General features: G+C 36.4%; 1 protein-coding gene across 5 annotated transcripts in view; it reads left to right on the forward strand.

The window, feature by feature from the left end:
• Positions 1-37: 37 nt before the first annotated feature.
• Positions 38-23,229, forward strand: part of LOC110834028 (uncharacterized) — a 31,367-nt gene continuing 8,175 nt past the window's right edge. The window contains exons 1-20 of one of the 5 annotated variants that reach the window (XR_015535497.1): positions 38-3,694; positions 3,986-4,067; positions 5,142-5,327; positions 7,737-7,836; positions 7,939-8,121; positions 9,007-9,201; positions 10,602-10,690; positions 11,556-11,741; positions 12,719-12,928; positions 13,820-13,985; positions 14,787-14,908; positions 15,022-15,123; positions 15,884-16,080; positions 16,826-17,000; positions 17,237-17,402; positions 17,825-17,865; positions 18,301-18,423; positions 19,615-19,758; positions 20,193-20,442; positions 21,068-21,423. Coding sequence is in view for 1 of the 5 variants with exons in the window: in XM_022072770.2 (XP_021928462.1) it covers positions 5,226-5,327; positions 7,737-7,836; positions 7,939-8,121; positions 9,007-9,201; positions 10,602-10,690; positions 11,556-11,741; positions 12,719-12,928; positions 13,820-13,985; positions 14,787-14,908; positions 15,022-15,123; positions 15,884-16,080; positions 16,826-17,000; positions 17,237-17,402; positions 17,825-17,865; positions 18,301-18,423; positions 19,615-19,758; positions 20,193-20,442; positions 21,068-21,390 (2,874 nt within the window). In the remaining 4 variants the exon portion in view is untranslated. Of the gene's footprint in view, positions 3,695-3,985; positions 4,068-5,141; positions 5,328-7,736; positions 7,837-7,938; positions 8,122-9,006; positions 9,202-10,601; positions 10,691-11,555; positions 11,742-12,718; positions 12,929-13,819; positions 13,986-14,786; positions 14,909-15,021; positions 15,124-15,883; positions 16,081-16,825; positions 17,001-17,236; positions 17,403-17,824; positions 17,866-18,300; positions 18,424-19,614; positions 19,759-20,192; positions 20,443-21,067; positions 21,558-23,229 lie in introns of those variants that run through there. The other 4 variants (XR_015535496.1, XR_015535499.1, XR_015535498.1 and 1 more) reach the window with 4 other exon arrangements.

Here is a 23,229-nt window from a genome sequence, read left to right on the forward strand (position 1 = left end):
CAACATTTCAGAGGTCATTTCTGACTCCATTATCAGGGTACCTGGAGGCAGCAAGGACTTCTGAAATGTTGGTAAACTACCAGACTACATGACACTACAACCCAGCAGACAACCATCTGTGTTACTTGATGTTTGTGTGACTTCAGAATGCTATATTTCTGTCATTATGTCAAGGAATTTACATACATCTACCTGACTACAAGATTACTCTCCTTTACACGGAAGATTTTTAATTAAACATAGTTTTATTACTTGTCCAGTTACAATTCATATGCACAATTGTGTGGCACCAACATAACTGTTTTCCCATGTCTACAAATAGTTTTATGTTAGGTCTAACAGAATGCTTTTCTGGTAAAACTTGCAGTTGTTATTAGCCTCTTCAGCACACCTGATGACCATTAATTTAAAACTAACATCACATACATGATTTCTGAAACTTAAACTTTATATATTGTAAACCCTTTAATCCTTTGAAGCACAAATCTCTTACATATCATTTTTAAAAATTCATTTTTATCCTCATGGAAGACATAAAGCTTCTCTGTTACAAACATCAATTGGTTAATATTCTTTAAGGAAATAATCACTGTTTATTCTGAGAAATTATAAATACACCCTGTAGCCAAAATGGGAAGTTTTAATGTTAAAGCATTTTGTACTTGTAGTTACCATTGTGCTTTGAAGGGTTAAAAATGTAACTTGAAATTAATATCCTCAGTTATTTATAAATGTTCAGTAGTAGTACATGCTTCATATATATATGTTGTACCTGAAACCAGTTCTTAGCAATCACCAAAAGGTGCACTGGACATCCTGAGAATACACCTTCTGGCAACTGTGACATACCTAGAAACTCTGATGTTCATAGAATATTAATACAAGAATATTTTTGAATAATACCTGTGCTTCCAACATAATTTTCTTTTGTTGAGTAGTATCAGACATTGAATACAGGGATTCAAATTGGATGTCATGTCATTCCAGAATGTTTTCTGAGGTCAGGGCTGTAGCGACAAAAATATAGAATGAGATAAATTTCCAATAAGTATGGCAGTAATAGTAATAAAAGCCTAATAGTTACAGCTTTTAATCACATTAGTGCAACTTTTGAGATACACCACAGTTTCCAGAGGCCTGTCTCTCTTCCCACAATATTGAATCATGTTGTGGTTTTTTACACATTTATTCATATACAAGTATTATTGCCTATTTAAAATTAAAATGGAAGTAAAAAAATATTGTCTAAAAGTTGATTAAATACAGTATGTATGTTATATAGTGCTGATGTGGGCTAGGGATGGGATTTCATTTAGCTTTTTCACTTTGTACAATTGCAAGAGTACAAACTATTTTTGTGAAGATATGTTTAGTTAATTTAATTGTTTCATATGTTTTTCATAAGGACAGAATCAAAATGAAATCAACACTACAAGTCCATTCAAAAAATGTACATAAACACAAGACAAAATGTGCCACAAATCAAAAAGCACAATACATTTTCAACAAGCCTCTATTTACATCCATTATGTTGTTATTAAACATGGAACCTAATACTATAGGTATAACTTCTAATTACACAGTTTGTGTATAACTGAATTAAGAAGGTTATCATTTACATTAAAGATTCTCTTTTTTTAACAGATTTTTTTGTAATTCAGGAAATGTGAGGAATTCTGTTTTGACTGCAAGTAAAAGCTGGTGTTCCTTTTCTTTGCTTTCCATAGTTGTGTACCTGTTTTTACCTGAGATGCAATATAGTTTGTTCTAAGTCACATGTTATACAGTCATGTAAGATGGTATGACAGCTTACACATCAGATCCACAGTCAGAAACTCACAACAGAGATTTTCTTCTGCTACATGTTTGTGATTGGAAATTTTAGACAAGGTGCAAGTTTCAGCATATGTTCCTGTAGTTTTATATCACACGCAATGGCTGAGTCACAATGTGGAATTTGTAGAGAACAGGTATGTTGGAAAATATGATAGCAAAGACTTCCATTTTAGGAAAAATGAATGAGGTGCCTAAGTAGTTCATTTTATTTTATGGTGGGGTCTAAATTTTGTAAGGTGCATTTGTATGAACAGAATTATAATGATTAATTTGGATTGTAGTTGTAAGGAAACAACTTCCACAGCACTGAATTACATTTGTTTGGTTTTCAGTTTTGCATAATTAGCTGAGATTTATTATGGTTGTAGCATATCTCATAAAATGATATTTTGTTTCATTAGCTTTTTACAGAAACATCATGGGATTTTCTGATTATGAGCCTCATAAAACAAAGTTTGCCATTAATATCAGCATACTATCTGGTACTGATATGTAATTTTTACCAATATGCTTAGTGAAAATTTCACCAGTATGTTTCTTTGGGTCCAGCATGATACCTTGTAAGTCATGTATCTTATGATGTTGAGATCCTTTTTGTGCTGATCAGAATAGTTTTGAGTTTTGACTTACTAGGAAGTCACAGTAGAGGAGCTTATTTGCAACACTAAACAGTACACTCTGCATTATTGATCCTTATTTGCTCTTATGGGCAGCTGGACTGTGATAATACCCTTACTACACAGTCAGTATGGTAAGCATTTTATTTATAGTTGAATTATGGCACTGAATATGGAATTTCCTATTGTGGAGCTCTGTTTATAAAAGCAGCCATTGAACCTTAACCTGATCCAATTCAACTCATCTTCACTACCACTGTAATGTTCTCTGACCATTGCTTATATCTCCTTTATGGCTCATCACCTGAGGCTTTCAAACTAATTTTGACTGCATTTATTCTTTTTTGAGTGCATAATGCAGATAATTTCTTCCTCACCTTAATAATATTACAAAAGGTTTGTATTGTAGGTTTCTAATTTGACACTATGCAAATTTCAGGGTGCTGCTGTAAAAATATGCCCTCTGTTTCTTCTGTTTCTGTTGAGATATAAAATGAGTTATAGTCATTTTCGTTTTGGAAGTTAATTTGACTCCTGCACATGTGTCAAGGATTCACTGTTTGAAGAGAGCTAGTCAGTCTTGTACTTTCCACAAAATCAATTCCTTGAGCAAATTTTACGTTCACTGAGTATGAAATGAAAGTGATACCACAGCTGACTTCTGAATTACTATGATGTCTGCTGCATTAACATTGCACAGTGAAACCCAACTTATCCAGAACTAGTGATTTTATAGTGTGAACACCACACTTATCAAGAATGAAAAAGTTTACATGAAGTGGAAAATATGTTTACCTAATGTGTTTTCTGTGATTTTGCTTCTGTTGGACATAAATGCATTTCTTGTTGACAAGTTGGTCCAAGGTAAGCCAATTTTTTAGCATTACTGTTAGTTTACCTTCATAACCAAGAGGATTGATTTTTGCGTGTGTCTGTACATGCATCTAGGGTTTTTAATTTTAAAACTCGCCCTGAAGTCGAATGGATCTGCAGTTGGTAGCAGTTTCATCACGTGCATGTTTTCAGCACCAGGGGGAACATCGGTAGTTACTATTTGGCGGTATTTGCGCTGGTGGTCGTTCGAAAGTGGAGAATTTTGTGTTGAGATGTGAGATTTGGAGTTGGTTAAAATTCGTTGTGTATCTAAATGGTGAATTATCTGATCTACATAAACGTCTGTGTACGTGTATTTGGACTTGCAGTTTATTGGTATAGCGTTACATGTGGGAATTAGAATAAGGGTAAGAAGTTGTGTCGTAGATAAAAGTGTGACATGTTAGAACGTTGCTTGAAATAACACATTAGATTTGATGTGTCCATATCGGTGAAATTTTAAATTGTTCTGGATTATGACACATGTGAACTTGTAGATGATTCCTATCGGCTGAAGCGACAGTTCTTGCAAAACGTATGTTGCTAATCAAAGCTCAAAGACCATGACTGAAATAACCGAACTCCGAAAAATCAAGTCATTAAATAACATTTTAGTTGTATAATCACCAGTAGAACTTGTTTTCAATTTTATGTTTCAGTTACGTAGAAATTGTGTTTACACTGCTCTGTATTTCACTTGGTATGACGGGCACAATTGAATGTAGAAAATGCGATGACCAGGTACTTTTGTCAGAATTTATATTATTTTTATGCTTATTAGACACAAAAAGCCAAACAAAAAAATGGAATGACCTACCCTTACTTGGAGGTGAAATAGCTTAGTCAGTATTGTGAATAGACTTGGCTAGATGACCAGAGTTTATTTCTTGGTTTGCGCCTTCGTACATTTTCATGGTATGGAACTTAATTAGGCACAGGGACAACTTTATTTTTTACCTAACCTTATTATGGATTTCTTGGAGAAATATAAAAATATGCCTGAATATTAGAAAAAGGATTTGTTTTGGCTAATACAACTACTGACAACTGTTGGTACATAACAGGGCTGTGTCAAGACATGTGAGACAAAGAGATGTGTTAATTTTTCGCTGTGTGTTAGACTGATTAAGAAGCTGTTGCAGCAGATAGTTGCTTTTGCATTTAGCATGTAGGGCAGTGATCATCTAAAAAAGAATGTCATATTGAAGCAGAATATAACTTTGGTCTGAGTTAGTAAACGGTTGTTTTGTCTGCAGTCTTAAAGAAGAAATGTAACTACATGTAAACAGGAAATTTGACTTTGTGTGAGTGGTTCTGTTAGAAGTAAAACACCTTACAATGTTGAGATGGACAGTTCAACTTTTAATTGTTGTCTTGTTGTAATAGTTAATGTAATGCCTATACTGGCACTACAAATCCTGAAACTGATTGAATTTGTGACTTATTAAACATTTTCAGTGTGCATAGTATACTGTATATTTAATTAAATTGAAGAAATAATAATTTCTGACTTTGAATTGTCTGTAGAGTCACCTGGTTATATTGTCTTTGTTTAGGTATGGTTTAATTTATTGTATTTCATGTGTTTTTCAATCATTGTGATAGGGATAGATTTTGTAGATTGAACTTTTATATTTAGGAAGAGACTCAGTGACAATGAGTACAGTTTTGCTGACATACCTGAAAATGGTAGATTCACTCTCATTTGTGTAATGAGATGTGAGTTTTATTACATGTAGAAAGGCACACAATCTGATCAAGTCCAATGATTTGTCATAAGAACATTTAAAATGACATACTCTCTCTGTATTTCAGAGAACACAGAAGACAAAGTCTCCTTATGTACTCTAGAAATTTTGATTAACAAGCCTGTCTGGTTTTGTTGTGGAGCATCCTGGGATGAGTATTTTTCAGGGTTCTGAGGATTTGCAGCTGGATGAAAGTTTTCAGAATCTGGAGGAAGATGAAGCCGAAGAAGACCAAAAACGCAGGAATAAGGAAGTAAGGATTTAACTAAATATCATGGTTAAATGAAGATTTTAGGTTCTCATCGTGGCAAGTATGAAAATTACTGTCGTCTGGAATGTTGCACTATGTAATCTGGAAGAAGCTTACCAACATTTCAAAGGTCTTGCTGCCCCCTTCATGATAAAGATCAACATCCCAGTCCATAGTCAAATGCTTTGCCCTCTTAATTTGTATCTGAGAGATCATGGATTAGATTCTTGGTCTGGTGACTGGCTATTCCAATGTTTTTTCATAATTTCTTTTAGTACCCCTCTGAGAAATTATAGGATAGTTTCTTAAAGCAGTTCATAGTAATTTTTTTCCACACTATAATCTGTAAAACTGGAAAATTCGATTAATAAACTATGGAACAAAGATACATGAGTTTATTTTGTAAATGTTTTCTTTCATAGTCAGTGCTTGGCTTTTTGGTAGGTAAGTAGTTTGAATATTTTGTCATCTCAATGTGTGGTGTGATGTATGTGTGCTACATAGATACATTTTGAATGTATAGTCCTTTTGAGTTCTTACACATGTTACAGGATTATAAGGTTTATTGGGACGTTTAAGCTAGGTTTCAAAAATGACAGCAGGTGAATGACAGTTTGTCATGCCAAGAGAGACAGAACTCTAAGGTTTTGAGGTCTTTAAGGTATCAGGCTGTAGCTTTTCTGCAAAAAATCTGACACATTATAATCTTCTGTTTTTGAAAATGGTTGTACAAAATGATCGACTGAAACACTTTTTTGCCGCAGAAAATTGTATTAAGTCATTAAAGCCACAAGAGAAGTGAATAACATGAGTATTGAAGACTGACTGGTTTAATCCTTTAAAGCCCAGTGGTAACTATATGTACCACATACTTTTATAACATTTAGTAACTCTGCATTTTGCCTACAGAGTATATTTATGGGTTTCATAAGATTCTCAAATTAAACAGCAGCCAACTGATCTTTATAATGGAGACATGTTATGTTTTCTTTGAGGTAAGAAGTGAATTTTTAAATATTTGGTTGAGTTTCAGCTTCAAAGAGTTGATAGTCTTCAGAGCCACATAACTATAAGTCACAGGTCATCTTTTTTAAACCATAAAACAGTCATCAATATTAAGTGAAACTTATTTTATTGACTATGTCAGTATAATTAGGAGGTTCCACATTTGAAACTAAGCCAACATACTTTCTGTTCTTATTGCACCTTTAGTGGTTTTCATCAGTAACTTGAGGAAATTACTTTGGAGTAGTCACATTCTGTTCCTGCCACACCTTACATGTTGGTAATTCACTGCTATTTCCTATTGCATGCATTTGATGAAAGTAGAAAGGTGAAGTTCTGCGTAAGTATAGCATTGTGTAGGCAAAGTTCCACACATTCTTAGCCTTGACACTAGACGGAATCGAATGACCAGTTTGATGTTGCGATTGCTGTATCTCTGGGGAAATAATCTCTGGTACAAATTGGATAGAAGGGTGGCGGTCCTGAAGTCGGCCTGCACATGGTGGAAACAAATTTCTTCTGCCATGAATCAGGTCTGCTTGTACAGTCCATATCCAATGACATTATCTTGTTTAATATGCAGATGCAAAGCATCATTAACCCTTTTTCTTCTGAAAGTTATAGTGTACATACATTTTGTGTTTTCATTGTTAACTTATGAATTTAGTTGTTCAGAATCTGAAAATGGTTAGCTTTAATTGCTGATAGAAGGCAGAGAAAAAGGACTGTTTCCCATCAGTTTAATTTTTAGAATCAAAACCAAGAAAATTTACATTCTAAGCGTTTGCTGTTTGAAATGTAAAAAATTGACAGTGGAACAACAGTTCCGGAGAATCTGACGTAAATACGTCTCTGTATTTAAATTATATTTAAGCAATAAATACAATGAAAGGAAGTTATATATTAGCTTTATTCTAATTATTTCCTTTATACATGCTTTACAATTGAGTAAATAGTTTGATTAAGACATTGCTTATTTAACTTGAATTAGTTACGCTTAACATGTGTCTGTGGTAGCTGAATGTAATGTATTGCAATGTAATTTAGTGTAATGAAATGTGATGTAATAATTCTTATATAAGATAAGTACTTGTGATATTCTAAAACGTTTTTACCAGCACAAAATTATCTAGTCTACGACGCACTTCTTCTACAAGCGATTCACAGCTCAGCTCTTTCTGCAATAATGAAAGCGGATTGTTGACGGCAGTAATGTAACACAACAATGCCGAGTAAACAGGTGACGTTTCTTAGGTAGCATAACAATGCACACAAGCTGACCATTGTTGTCGGTCCATATTTACACATCTTTGTTATGCTTCTTACCGAATGACCCTTCCGTATAGATGTATTTACGTCAAAAATACTAAAATGTAGTATGTTGTCATAAGTGAATTACTGTTTCAGCTGCATGACCTCCTTACAAATGCATTTGATGATCTGATGGATGATGATGATGATATAAGTACCCTAAATAGCACTTGTCGTTCACCTGCTATGATTGAAGGTTAGTGCAATTAAGAAGTGTGCAGCTAATTTGATTGGTTTTAGTTTTAGGGTTTCTTGTCTCATGCATCGGCATTGCACTTATATATTAGTTTTGTTTAAGGAGATACAGGCAGACCTGCCAACATGCAGCACCAGCCTTTACCAAATGATTTAAAGAAAGATATAGGTGGAGAGAGTTCAGACTTTAGGGTTGCCATAGTCAGTCCTCAGGTATCAGATCACTACCAGTATTGCTTCAGAAACAGCCCTTATGAAGACAGCAATCAACAGTACCGGAAAGCAGGTAATAGAGTTTTATTTATTTTTTAATTTTTTATTATTTATTTATTTACTCCCTCATGAAAGGGGAAAAAATGTTCTGGCTAATACCAATGTTTATAGTCTTTACAGTCTTCCTGTTCTTTGCCCACGTTGGCATTGTTAAAGGATTGCATTTCTGAAGCAGGGACATCCATTGTTTAACATTTACACATATTCATATTTACAATGTAATGTTTTTAGTTACAGTGTAAAATCATTTTTTTCTTTCCAGAAATTCCTTGGCAGAAAAATGATGCCAAAAATTAAAAATGATGAGATCAGATTTTCTGAATTTTGTAAGAAAAATATGTGTATGTGTAGTTAGCAGTGTAGATTTGTATTTAGGTGTTACCAGCCTTCAAATCCTTGCATGGTATCCTCACGTAGATTTTTTTTTTTGTAGTTTTCTGTAGTCCGCCCAGACAAGTACCAGGATCATTCCTTGAAGTATGCCATGTCTGCTTCCTTCCACATCCTTACCAACTCGCTATTTATGGTTGTCTTCCTGTCTCATTCATTTCTGTGCAAACATTTAGAGAGTAATTAAATAACTTTAGATTAATTTATTTGGTCTTTTCTTTATAACCCCAGTAAGTCTGCTTTGTTTGTGTATTATGTTTCCTTTGAGCAAATTTTACAGTGTGAACATATGATGGAGAGCTTGTGTGCTTACACCACTGGTTTTATGGGAAAATTTATTTTTGTTTGTATCAGTCCAGTTTTACTTTGCTTGAAGCTCAGATCTCATTTTTATGAAGAACTGCACATTATACAAAAATAATTTGGTCAGTGACAGATGTAAAACAGCAAGTAGTGCATTTGTAAAATTTGTTTACTGCGTTGGAGTAAAGTTTTCCTGTTGCTGCAGAGTATGGCAGTATGGAGCAGCTAGAGGTACTGTATGAGGTGCGTGTGAGGGAGGTGCAGCGACTCTCTCAGCAGTTGGAAGAGTTGAAAGAACAAGCAGCTCACGAAAAGGACCAGCTGTATCGACGATTTGCTCTTGCCCAGGCTGAGAAGGAGCATGTTACACAGCAGCATTCACAGTCTGCCAAAAATCTCGGCAAGTAACGTTTTGTGTAATCGATTATGTACATGAATGTTGAGAATCTTGCCTGTAAGATATATTTAGTTTAGTTTGATGTCTTTAGTTTATGAGGAGGAACATTGCGAGAGTGAGGAATACCAGACCCCTATTGTACTTTAGAGCCCACCTTAAGCAGTTGTATACCAACTACTACAAATATGTCATTTTAACAATGTTCAGTATTTGACTATTTGCTGCACCTCAGAAACTGATTACACCATAGCTGTCCAAAAATTATGGTGTTGTAGTTAACATTTATGCTTCATATTCAGGAGATCCTAGTAAAGTAAAGCTGTCCCACTATATGCCATGTAGGTGCTTGTGGGGAGAGGCTGTATAGCTCCTACTCATTCTTGACCTCGGCACTAGAAGGGGGTGAGCAGTCAGAATCGTGCCCCATCTGTGCTTTACCCCTGGGAAAAGACCCTGGTACCCATTGGATAGGAGGCTGGATGGGTCCCAGAACTCTTCTGGAAAAATCCTCTGCCCCTGTCGGTGATCGAACCCAGATTGTCCAGTCTGTAGCCAGTCACTATACTCACTGAGCTATGCTGGCTCATATTCAGGAGATCCTGGGTTCAAATATAGGCCCTGAGATTTCTTTTTGTCAATTTCCTCAGTCCTGCTGATACACTTCCTTCAATGCCCTTTTCAGGTTGTTACTCTCTTCCTACCATTTAGCACTGTACAGCATGCACTGTATGTTACTGAAAAAGCATAATTAAGCAATTCAAGAATCATCTGCCTTTACTGAGGTTGGAAGAGGCCAGAAACATCAGGTATTTTGTAATTAGTCACTATGTTTTAGCAGTGTTGTATCTGTGATAATTGTAGTTTTTATCTTAGGGTTCATCTGAAATCTTGTTTTGCAAAAGAGTTCCATTGTAATAACAAAAGAAAGGATAGAAAGGGCAGTTCATTTTACAGACCTATAAATTGCATCAAGGCACAATTTATAACCTTTTCAGTGCTTCTTTATTGAGTTCTGGTGCTGAATTATTTTCATTGATTGTTTTATGTTTGCTGTTTAAGGAATTACTTTTATGTTTAGAGTTACCACCATTGTTGCTAAATCCTAGACCTCACATGCAAGGAATCAGGTAATTAAAATGAATCATGGACACACATTATTCTTTTCTATATACATACTGTTGCCAAATGGGAACTAACAATTCAAGCTATACCTAAAAGACGGCAGAAGCTTATGGCTAAGTATAGAGTAAATGGTACCTACACTATAAGATTTTTACCTACTCATCCCCTGAAAGGGATAACTGCATGCGTAATAAAGGCAACTACAGCGAAGGGATTAAACACCTTGGTTTTATTCTAAGAACATTTTCTGTATGTGTTGAGACAGTTCTATTTTATTGCAGTATTGAGTAAAGAAAAAGTCTTGGAGCTGGAAAAGGAGGTGGACACCCTCAGACTGAACTTGGCTAATGTCCAGCAGTCCAATTTGAAGGTAAATAATGAAGGTGGCAGTGTTACAAGTGGCACATTGTATTTTCTGAGATGTTATTGAAAAACAAAATTCTGTATTGATATCCTTATGGCATGGTAACACCTTTCATGATTGTCATAATTGGTTGGTCATATTTATTTCATTAAACTAATATCACAGAAGAAATTAAATAATATAATGGACAAATGTATCATTTATATGTTTTAAAAGAGCCTATAGTTTAGCAAGGAGTAATGTAATATATACAAGATTTATTGAATTTGGAATACACAGGAAACTGTTTACATTAGTTAGAATGTGTACGTGTAGGCAAATATCTTCCTTTTTAGTATATGTGAAGTACAACTTTAAATAGATGATGAAGTTTGAAGATAAAACATTCAGGAAAAGTTTAGATCCAGTGGAGATTGAATAAGTGTGCAATTTGGGATGTGGCAATGTGAGGAACTTTATGATTTATTATTAGGGTAGTGGAGGTTATGGGCTCGGATTGTAGCTGTGGTAGCGAAGACAAGAAATGCATACAGAATTTTGTAAAACCTCTTAGAAAGTGCCTTTCTCAAAGACCAAGAAGGGTATGAGAGCACAACATTAGGATGAATTTTAGGGAAATGAGTTTGGAAGGTGAGAGGTGTTTAGAACTGAAATGGAGTCGTGTGTGGTGGGATTTTGGTATTAAAAGTGTTCATCAGATTAAATAATTAGGTAAAATACCTGTATTTTTCAAGTTCAAGACACACTTCAGTTTGCTTATCTTATAGGAATTCATGTTGTTGCTTGAGAGAAAAGATAAACTCATATGTGCACCATGCTCCATCATTAATTTCTGTGTTATATGCCGTGTCTCGTGTGTGGCATGTTACAGCTTACAGGAGAACTGGATGCAGGACGAATGTCAGTGAAGGATTTAGAACAAAAAGTGTCTTTGCTGGAGCGTAGCAGTGTAGCTAGCAAGGATACATTACTCCGCGGAATGCAGGAACGATATGAGAAGGAAATTCTTACCTTAAGAAACCAAATAGAATCTATTACAGCAAAGCTTAGTGCTAAGGTATGTGCCAAAGCAACTTACATTGCCTGCTTCCCTACAAATGTTGAAGTCTTTGTAGAGACACAAGCAGGAATTATATAACTTAGTGTTCTGCCACATTTGGGGAGTGTTTGCTGCCATTCGGTTCAGAATCGTATGCCTTCCTGGTGAGATTTCAAGTTCTTATGAAAGTGGCTGTCTTCTAGGTTGTTGCATTGTTAACACCAGTAGAAGGTTACATAAACTTCGGAGGTGCTTGCTGTCCTCATCGTCAGGGCAGTGAGTAAGCATCATGCAAGGAATTGGTTTGACATATGGAAACTTGTTGGAGAAGGTAGAACCTTGCGTCTCCTCTCAAATGTTGGTAAACATCTACCAGACTGCATGATGCATCAGCCCAGAAGACAGTTGCCTTCATTTTTTCTTTGTGTCTTCAATCTAAAAATTCCAAATTTAAAATATACAAAACTGTAACTTTTACTGTTTGTTTTGTATGAGTGTGAAACTTGGTCTTTCATCGCAAGGAAACAACATATAGACTGAGGGTGTGTCAGAACAGGATGCTGAGGTCAATATTTGGACCTAAGACAGAGTGTAGCAGGAGAATAGAAACAATTTCATAAGGAAGAGCTTCATAATTTGTACTCATCAGATATTATTGTGATAAAGTCTAGGAGAATTACATGGACAGTCCATGCATGGAAGAAGTGTATACAAAAATTTTGTGTTGGTGGTGTAAATGTTTTTGGAGTATTTGTACTAGATATTGAGCACAAATTATTGGCTTGTAGTTAATGTTATAAGTACTTGGGGCAATGTTTGTGATCTGTAATTACCAGGAAACTGAAATGGAGAAGTGTTGAAGTACTATAGAATTTTGTTATAAGCTGATTTTGCTTTATCAGTGTTTCAGAAAGAAGTAGAATGCATGGTGATTTAGAAATGTTTTGCAGATGTTTAATGAATTACTTCCCCCCCCCCCCCCCCCCCCTCCCCAGGACATTGAATGTGAAGGATTACAGCAACGCCTGACTGACTTAAGTCGAACCCATGAAGCTCTCCTAGTAGAGAAGACAGACACCATTAACCAGTTGATGGCAAACTTAGAAGAGAGCCAACGGCAATGTCAGAAATTGATCGCGAACATCGATAATGGAAAAACTGCTGCAGAGAAAGAGCAGCTAGAGAAAGATGTACAGAAACTTCAGGTGACGTGTAATTATGTTATCAAGAGAATGAATGTATGATTTTTATGCAGTGCGATACAAAAGTAAGTTTTCTTTTAAAAAAAATTGTTACTGAAACCGTGGTTAATCAGTCCTGTGCAGTTTTCAACATAACCATTGCCTTCCTGTTCATATTTGTCATCTGAGTACCAAACTTTGAAAACATTTTAGGAACTATTTTATCGTCTAAGTTTTGTCCTGAGTGCAGTTCTTAATATGTTGATATTATGTCCCTTAAAGTGAATCTTTCATGCTTATGAACAGCTGTAAGTCCAGAGAGTAGACCAGGTGTGAGAGTAGTTTACCTCTTCTTCACTGAAATTGTTTGTTAGTAAAATACATATGAAAATGTCTCTCTCAAAAACAGTGCTGCTTCACGTGAACTTGACAATGCAACTGATTGTTATGATGAGTTGAGACTTGCACTTGTGACAGTAATAACAAGGAGCTAAAATGTTACATATCAAATCTAAAAGTTCTTGATGATGGTGATGAGTAATTAGAATAAGAATTGTCTTGGATATTATCCATCATCTAGTAAATAAAATATAGAACGTAAAAAACGACATTTCGGAGATGGGGCTCTATCTCCGTCTTCAGGTTCCTACTCAGTTGGGCCCACTAGATAGAGCTGGTCCGGAGATAGGGATTAGCTCTATCTAGTGGGCCCAACTGAGTAGGAACCTGAAGACGGAGATAGAGCCCCATCTCCGAAACTTAGTTTTTTACGTTCTGTATTTTATTTACTAGATGATGGATAATATCCAAGACAATTCTTATTCTAATAAAATGTTACAGAATTTCCACAACATTATTTTTCATAACTCAATGGTAGTAGCATATTTTGGCTTCATATCTGACTGTTTGTTACAGACAGAGTTGAATACTGTGCGTTCAGATCTACAACACTATGAAGTATTGGCACAGTCTGGACTGCTGGGGGCAGAAGATTCTGACTCATTCAGAATGGACTCTAAGCCACAACCTTCCAATGATGAGAATATCAGATTGCGGGATCAACTGCAGCGCTGCCTAGCTGGTGAGAAATGGAACTTTAGTGCCTAGCATTAAGAACAAACTTTTTCTCTTATGGCAATCTTCTTCTTCTATGGCTCTCCGGTCCGTGTTCGGTCCATGGCCTCCTCAATTCTCCTCTTCCATTCGATCCTCTGTTAGGTCCTTCTGTCTGAGGCTTTGATCAAGGTTTCAAAACATCTTCCTTTATGTTGCAAGATAGTGCAGAGTGCACATGTACAGTGCAGACCATAGGTTACACACATGTCCAATACAAAACCACAGTTTTTTCTATGTCTCATTTATCCTACCTTTAACATCAGGTGATAGATTGCTCATACATGAAGAAATTTAAATAAGTAATTTGTTCATACAGTTTATTGCAAATGCATTCATGTTATACAGAACTGGATTAAGGGCAGAGAAAATGGTGTAGTTATTTCAAGGTCCCAAATGCCAGTACCAAATTAACATTAGTGGCATCACACACTTTATACTGCTTAATAGTAGAAGAAGACTGGAAAGGTGTACTCTTTGCAGTACACTGGCATTCAAAAGGTGTTCTTCATGTCACATCACATAGGTCTTTGTAACATTAATGTGATCAGAGGCCACTGTTAGGCAATAATGTGTTGAAACAGTGACATTAGACCATTTTTATACTAATGATGTAACCGGGATGGTGGAAGCACAGGTGTCGAGACCCAGTGTTCAAGGCGGAGTAGAGGAGTGATAATCTGACAAAGACATTAAATTATGAGACTTTACTGCTCTTTAGGTATGATATTTTGTGAGGTTTGTTAAGACCACATTCTATGCATTTTAGGTTTGTGCATGAAACGTGAGCAAATCATGAAACTGAAGGCCCAGCTTCTGGATCGAGATAAGGTGATTAAAAAAATGAGAGAACAAGAGGCAGCTTACCTTGTGCAGACAGACAATTTCAAGGTTAGTTGTTTTGGGGGGAAACTGTCAAAATAAATTATTTGCTTCACAGTATTATTAGATTCTGGCAATGAAAATATTGTTCTGAAAATAAGAACGTGTGTTGTGTTCTTCAGAAAGATGCAGAAGGCCTGCTGGAGCAGTTGCATAAATATCGAACTGCAGAGGGCAGCTCCAAGGACATGTTAAAGCTTCAGTCTCAAGTTGCTGAGTTACAGGTCTGTATCTAGCACTGCAGGATTTGAGGCTTTCATAGTGATGTGAGTTCAGATAGTGGTGTTCTGAGTTGTGTTGTGTAGTCTTCTGGTTTTACACGATTTTGGAGGAACATGCTGCATCCATGTTTGGTTTACAAGTGAGGAAGGTTAGGAACTTCATGGATTACATAGGATTAGGTTTGGGATTAGCCCAGAGCAGGTCATGGAAGCCTTTTATTCACACCCTGAAAGAACAGAAGATGGTTCTATCTATATTTTCTCTTTATCTGATGTTCATTTCTGAGGATCCTGAAAATGGCTGACTTTTCTGTTTCTCTTGACCCAACTGTCCACTGTTTTAGCCTTGAAAAGGGCACTTCCCGATTCCTTGCTTGTATTAGACCTGGCCCGTCCACTTCCCACGGCTCTGACTGGCTGATCTTCAATGTCCGAGTCTTGTCTTTTACCTACAATAGAATGGTTATGAATTGTTGTTGTTACCTATCAACTTTCCTTACTCTTCTCACATTAACCCAAAAGAAGGAAACAGGATGTTCCCCCAAAATGATATGTAACTAGAAGACAACACAAAGCAGCAACCTAAGGCCAGTATCTAAAGTTAACACTTGCTACTTTCCATATATCTTTCTCTTAAAATTGTTTATTTATTTATGTCAAATGTGAGGTACACAGAATTTCAACTTTGACCCATAACACATCTTGCTTCCCAGTAGCAATCTTAAAATTATTACCAATGAGATTTCACTTTGTGTTTTTGCAGTCTGAACTCACTGTTGTAAAGGCAGATAGATATCGTTTGGAAGGGGAGCTGGTAATTTTGCGACAAGCGAGCATGGGAGAGAAATTGAGAGCCATTGATCAGCACAGTAAGGAGTACATAGAGTGGCATGACAAAGCCATTGCAAGAGTCAGGCAAGAGGGAAATGAGCAGATAGAAATGCTAAACGCAGACTTCAGGTAACTAAGCATTTTCACATTTGTAATAGAGTACGTGCCCAAATTTAATGGCTTGCTGATTGTAATGTACAACCAAGTTTTGAAGGGTTGCATTTTAATGTAACACATGAACTATACAAAATTTGTTTGCGTGTTCCTGAATACAGTAAGGAAGTATTTACCTGGTATAAAACATTTTTTAAATATTAATGGATTTTCAGGTTGTTCATTTGAAAGTGCATGACTGTAATATGTAATCAAATTTTTGGAATGTGTTTGTGTTTACTTCCTTATTCCACGAAACACATGGGAATTTTTGAAACTGATACCCTAGTGGTCTTAGAATTTTTTTTTCAAATTCTATATGACTTGAAGTTTTCATTGAGACTGAACTTGATGAAAACATCTTGGGCAACACGCCATGCCAGTTCTAGACAGAGACCCATTATTTTGGAGGCCTTCTCTGCCTCCATCATCAGGGGAATGATACGGAAGATAAGATAATATTAAATTGAGTGTTAGGGAAATAAGTTATAAGGGAAGGCAGTAGTTTGTATTGTCAAGTAGTAGGCTTTGGTTACAGCAGTATTTAAGTTCAGGTTCTACTATCAGAGAGTAAGTAGAATTGGAAAGAATGCAAGATTGGGAAGTGGTTGGAATCTGTTTTATGGTAGTCACAAGCCATGAGAGACCTCTGGACAGCCATTGGTTTACCTTGGTTTTGAACCAGGCACAGTGGGTTTTTCCTTATTGTCTTATGTTCCAGTATTCAACTGAGGGAGGCTCAGAAGGAATGTGACGAAGTGAAGCAACTTTATATTGAAATGTGTAATACAAAGGAGTGTGAGCAGAAGGCAAAGAAAGAGCTTGCCAACCTTCTGGACCTACAAACTGAACAGTTAAAGAAGACACAGGTTGAACTAGAGACTGAGCGAAAAAAGGTATTTGTTCTAATGGAAATGTTGAACATTCTAGATCTTTACCTTACCCCATGGTACAGGATTTGCCTTGAGATGTTGATACTTGGCTGATCAAGAAATTTCCTGCATTTATAAATCCACAAAACTCAAGTTTAATCCGGTCATTACTTTCACACCCTGTTTCTCTAAGATCCATCTTAATGTTGTCTTCCCAGCTGTGCATAGAACAGAAATATCAAATGTTGTGCTTTGTACAGCTAGCAGAGCTGTCAGCAGTCCAAGAATCTGTAGCTGAGGTGGAGAATTTAAAGCAGGCTTTGAATACTGAAAAGGAAAAGGTGCGATCTCTAGAGGTGGATTTGGAAGCAGCCCGGGAACGGGACCATCGTTACACAGCAACTGTTACAGAGGAAATTGAAAGGGGTGAGTATGATTGCAAAATAGTAATTTGTAAATGAACCGTAAACACTTTGTTGAGTTTCTATATCCATTTACTTTTAGAGTAAAATCTCACTTATCTCTTGGTTTTCTAGGTTTTATTTAGTGGAAACTGAAAATTATTAAAAAAATGTATCTAGAAGAATCTTTTACTTTAAACAAGTTAAGAAATACATACATACTGTAACAATTCTGGCATGCTGGGTCTGTTATTGCTTGGTTGGTCTCTGAAACTGATGTAAATATTGTATACTTAATAAAAATAAAACAAAGCCAAACATCTATATTATTCTGCTTGCTGTAACCATGGTGGGGAAAACATGGAAATTTTAGTACTGAAAACACAGTCACAAGACTTGGTTATTTCTCAAAAAATTTGAAACTGGCATTTGTGTTTCATTTTACAGCAAAGATGGAGGCTTTGCAGGAGCTGCAGCTTAGCTCTAAGGTGAGTATGTGGGAGAACTTGTGACCCGTAATGACAGCTTGCTTTGCATTTGAAAATCTTGCAAATAAATACTATCAGTAACATAAGAATTTTGGACTGTATGTCTGTCATTCATAATTGCATAAGAAATTAACTTAATATAATTGTTTCTGAAAACTGTGTATTCATATTTACTTTCTTAGCTTGCCTTATTTTATAGGAAAATACAGTTTTGTGTCATGTCCATATCTGTCACTCCAGTAACGTTTGAACTGACAGATTTTCATGAAACATGGTAACATCATAACACTAGAGGCCACTAATATGCAGACATGATTCTGTTTCTGTGGAAAAGTACTGCTAGGATACTATACAGTGTACAAGAAACAGTTGATATATCTGTGATCTGATACAAGTTATTTGTATTTAATATACAAATAATTTGTCTTTTGTCAGCAGACACACCCAGCTATAGTAGATAGAGCATGCTCTCCAGTGAGGGAGTTCAAGGCGGAAGGAGAGGAGCTATCAAGAGCTGTGGCAACACTGGAAGCCCAGCATCACAGACAATTAGAACAGGTATGAAAAAATTGTAGTAAAGGATATGCTACGGCTAATGCCTCCAGTTATGGTATTTCTGACGTTCCTGACTTCTGCCCATCTTGGCAGTGTTGAAGGAGTCTGTTTCTGAGGCACATAATTATGCATCCTGTGATGACAGGTAGACAGGTGGATCAGTGGATGATGATAGCTTTCATAGCGAACATTGGGGTTCTGGTATACCTCATATTCACAATTTAATCTGTCAGAGGTAAGTGAAGGGAAAAATTCACACTGATGCTAGGTGGTCTCAAACCCAAAGGCAAACATCTTAGCCTTAGGTCAACAATAAATTACAGAAAGGAATGAGCAAATAAAAAAATTCACTAAAATCTTATTTAGCTGTTTGAAGCCAAGAGAAAACCAAAGTTCATTCGTACTGTGATTGGTGTGAAGTAGGTATATATGTATGAGAGAGAAACTGTTAGCAGCGTAACTTTCTTGTGTGAAGGGCAGTCAGAAATTATTCTGTATAGTTTCTGTGGATACAGACACCATACTGTGAGATGTTTTTTCTGCTTTTTTGCCCATAGATATTTGTGCTGTTCCTTCAGCCATAAATTAACTTCTGTTCCTATATTTGTAATTTGTTTTGTTATACAGTGATATTTTGTCATCTGTTTCTAGCACTGAATATACGTTTGAAAAGTTAGACATTTAAAACTGTAATTGGGGGGGGGGGCACCACCACAATGGTTTTAAGAACAGAACAGACTTAATGTGGAAAGGAAATAGAAAAAAATCCCATAGTATGGTAAGTGTCTTAATCATTGTAGTGACCATGCAGAAATATAATTTACAATTATAAATCATATGGAGCTGTATTTTATTCATCAAATTAGTATGTGTGTGCTTATTCTAAACTTTTTTTATTGCCTTTTATATGTGGGTATAAAACTTAGTCTTTTAGGTTGAGGGAAGACTACAGATGAAAGGTTTATGAAAACAGTTTTCAGGGAAATATTTGTGACTAAGTGTAATGAAATAACAATGTCCTAATCCAATACAGGATTAAAATTACTGACATTCAAATTTGATGTGGAAACTACTGTAATGTATAACTGGTAACTTAATATCTCCCATTCAAAGTAAGTGAAATTGAAATTATGTTTACCATTTTTATTTTTGCGAAGTTTGGAATCTTCAAAATTATGTATACCCTGCTGGTAGGTTAAGCAAGAGAGCGTACGGTGCCTGGCCAATGAACTCGCTACATGCGAGGCAAGGCATCAACAGCAGCTGGAACAAGCTGAAGAGCAATATTCACACAACCTGGCAACGTTTCGGGGCCTCATCGATAACAAGACCCAGGAGGTGAGTGTTGAGACAGTACAGTCTTATTTCTGTCACTAATACCCTGCTTGTAGAGGAAATATCTATTTAAAATTTATCTGTATTTCTCCAATTGAAACTTATGCACCTTCCAAATACAGTTTTGTAACATTACCATTTAATCAGCTTATTGGCTTTTAAACTTGGCTGAAGCTTCTCTTCCCCCTCCCCTTTTTTTTTATTTATTTATTTTTTCTTCTGCTTCTTGGAAGAAGAATGTAAATCATTTTGATAAATTTTCAAAATCATTTTGTCATTCTGTGGCAGTAGTACAAAAACAAAGGTTATGGGTCAAGAGATTAATAACTGACACACCTTATGGCATAAATCACATTCTTGACATGAATAGCCATTAGCATTGAAAGGCTGTTGAACAAATTTCTACCATCTTTGTTAGCCATTGCACCTTGTTTCAGGTGGAGGTGTTAAAGCAAGCCATGCTTGCGGAGCGAGACAAGCTGAGAGCTAAACATGAGAGTGGCCATGTGATGGAAGAACTGACAGCTCGCACAAAGGAAGTTGAGCAACTTAAGGACCAACTGGATTCATATGATAAAGAATGGCAGGCAAGACTGAGTGCTGAGACTAGCAAGTGGCAGGCCAGGCTTGCAGAACACCAGCAAGATGTGGAGAGTGAACGAGACAGAATGGCAGAAGCAATTGCCGGTATGTTATTGGGAATGAGAGGTCAGACAGGTTTCATTTTATGGGCTGGTATAATCAGATACCATTGCAGCAAATTCCAGTATGTAGTGCGAAATTGTTGCTTATAATGGATTGGTATTAAAATGTCTTGTCCTGTTCTTGTGAAATAACATTTAAAATAACAGTTGTTTTTGAAAACATCATTGTTGGCTTATAGCAATGACGTCAGATCACATCTCAACGGTGACCTTAGATACCATTGATGCCTTCGTTATTCCTTTTGAGTAAGAGTGAACTAGGTGCACAGTGTATTTGAACTGTGATTATCAACAAATAAACTTGTTGCTAATGTTACTACATATCGTGTGGGATGAAGAAGCCCCTGTAGAATTTGTATGTACTCCAAAGAGTACATCTTTCCACTCAAATACCAATTATTATTGAAATTCATTTGGTAGATTAGAAAATGGAACATTTGAAAAGACAGACATAACCTTCCCTGCATAAATTCACTCCACACATTTTGTGATATAATGGGGAAAATTCATTCAAATTTTTAAAGTTACTTCTGTTTCAAGCTGATACTATAGTAATTTATTGCCTAGTGTATTAGTGTTGAAAACATGCAACAGAAATGGTCTTGCAGGTTGGGCAGAGGAGTTGCAGACAGTACGAAAACAACATCAAGAGTTGGAGATAAAATCACTAGAACTGCAGAATAAGTACCAAGCAGCGAAGAAGACTGCTCGTCGTTACAAGTTATGGGCAGATGGGAAAGAACGGCACATACAACAAGAATGGCAACGTATCACAGTTGGTTTTCAGAATGCTTTTGAGGTACTGCATGCTAAAGCCGAGGCAGCACTTACGTCTACAGAGAGTGATAATTGTGATGTTAAACGGCTGGAAAAGCAAATACAAGAATTGCAAGATAAACTGGTCATTGCACACCCAACTGAAAGTTCATGACCCCCAGTGAGATCACAAAGGATGTTACGCAGAGTGAGACTAATGTTTTTATTAAATAAAAATATATGCCAGTTGACTGAAATCTGTTGTAAAAAAAGTATGCTTGTTATGATTTAAAATGTTTTTGTCAAAAAACAATTCACAATAGAATGTATAAGTAAAAATTATTTTTATAGTTTTTAGTGTAAAACCTGTCCTTGTTTTGCCTCTACTAATATATTAACCTATGGTTATATAGTGGAAAAACAAAAGCAACTCATTCTTCAATAATGGACAGTGTTTGTTTTTCACAACCCTTGAAGAGAATTCTAACTTTATGAAGGTACAAAGTACCAGGAGGCACTGAAGCTGCTTTTGAAATTTCTGAAACACGTTCTGGATACTGATTCTTCAGACCTGCCAAAACTTATTCATGTCTTCTTGTGATAATTGTAAATGTATTATTTTATCTGAGAAGCTCTCAACTGATTGGTTTGTATAAGGCTAGGAGGAGGATCTGGCCAGGGCAATTGACCGAGTAGAGCCATGGGGAGTGGAACCATGTCTTGGGCAGTGGGAAATTGCTGTTTAACATGGCACTATAGAAGAATACTACTATGAGAAAGAGAAATAGAACCCCTGGTAGAGGAACAAAAATAATGGTAGGCATGAGAGGATGTTTTGTTCTTGGAGTGAATTTTCTTTTGTTCTTTCAAAATGTGAATAAGAGGCTTCCATGACTTGCTCAGAGAGAATCTGTTCTTTCTGTTGATGTTAGGACGGATTTCAATCTTCACTTCCCAGGTGATCCTGCCTGAGCATCTGGATTTCATGTCCAGGATACAGGTGTGATTTAGCAAGATAAGATAGCCAATATTGGTCCTGCATTCTGCTGTGGCTGACTTATGTGTAGTAAAGTCAGATGTGATTGCACTTCTTGACTGTGGTTAGAACAGAGCGGCCTGTTTTTTCCAATGTAAATTTCCCGTACTCGGGGAATATTCTTCTTCTTTGGCTCTCTGGTCCGTATTCGGTCCATGGCCTCCTCAATTCTCCTCTTCCATTCGGTCCTCTGTTAGGTCCGTCTATCCGAGGCTTTGGTTGAGGTTTCGAAACATCTTCCTTTTTACGGTACAAGGTTGTTAGCCTTGCGACCAACCCCCAACCTGGAGGACCAGTGTACCTGCCTTAGTCTGACCTCTCCCCCTCGACCAGTCTGGCTAGGGAGGCCCTACCAGTAGCTATGCTACTGCCAGCATAGCTCTTGGGGTCACTGAGGTACTTAAGCCCCACCACCACGACAAGGTGCAGGTACCATTAAGTGGGGACTCTGGGAATATACCCCTCTGAAATGTTAGTATGCTGCCAGAAGACTACCATCTATATTTCTCAAATAGGAAAACTGTATGGATGGTGCATTTAACCATCACATAGGGAAAAGATCAGTCTACCTATTTATTTAACTCTGGTACTAGAACCCAAAAATTTGGTGCAGCTAAAATCAAAGGCTGCTGCCAATTGATATAATCCTGAGCCATTTCCATTCACTTCCCAGCCTTACATTCTATTTACCTAAGATGTATCTTAATGATATCTCATCTCCTCTTCTGTCTTGCAAATGTTAATTTTTAAAGAGGTTTTCCCACCATAATTTTGTCTGCTTTGTCTTTGCTACTTCTTCATGTGCTCCTAAATAACTCGCATCATCCCTCTCAGGTCCAGGTATTTTCCTGAGCACTTTGTTCCCTGTCACTTGTAATTTGTGTTCTCTCAGAATAAGAGACTGTTTCACACCTGTTTGGGATGAATATCTTTATCTTATTTCTTATAATCTTAATAAAATATTTCTTCAGAGTCATC

The sequence above is a fragment of the Zootermopsis nevadensis genome, unplaced genomic scaffold (assembly GCF_977971745.1).
Source record: "Zootermopsis nevadensis isolate Lab colony 2312 unplaced genomic scaffold, Znev_1.0 Znev_ptg000017l, whole genome shotgun sequence".
NCBI classification, from domain to species: Eukaryota; Metazoa; Arthropoda; class Insecta; order Blattodea; family Termopsidae; genus Zootermopsis; species Zootermopsis nevadensis.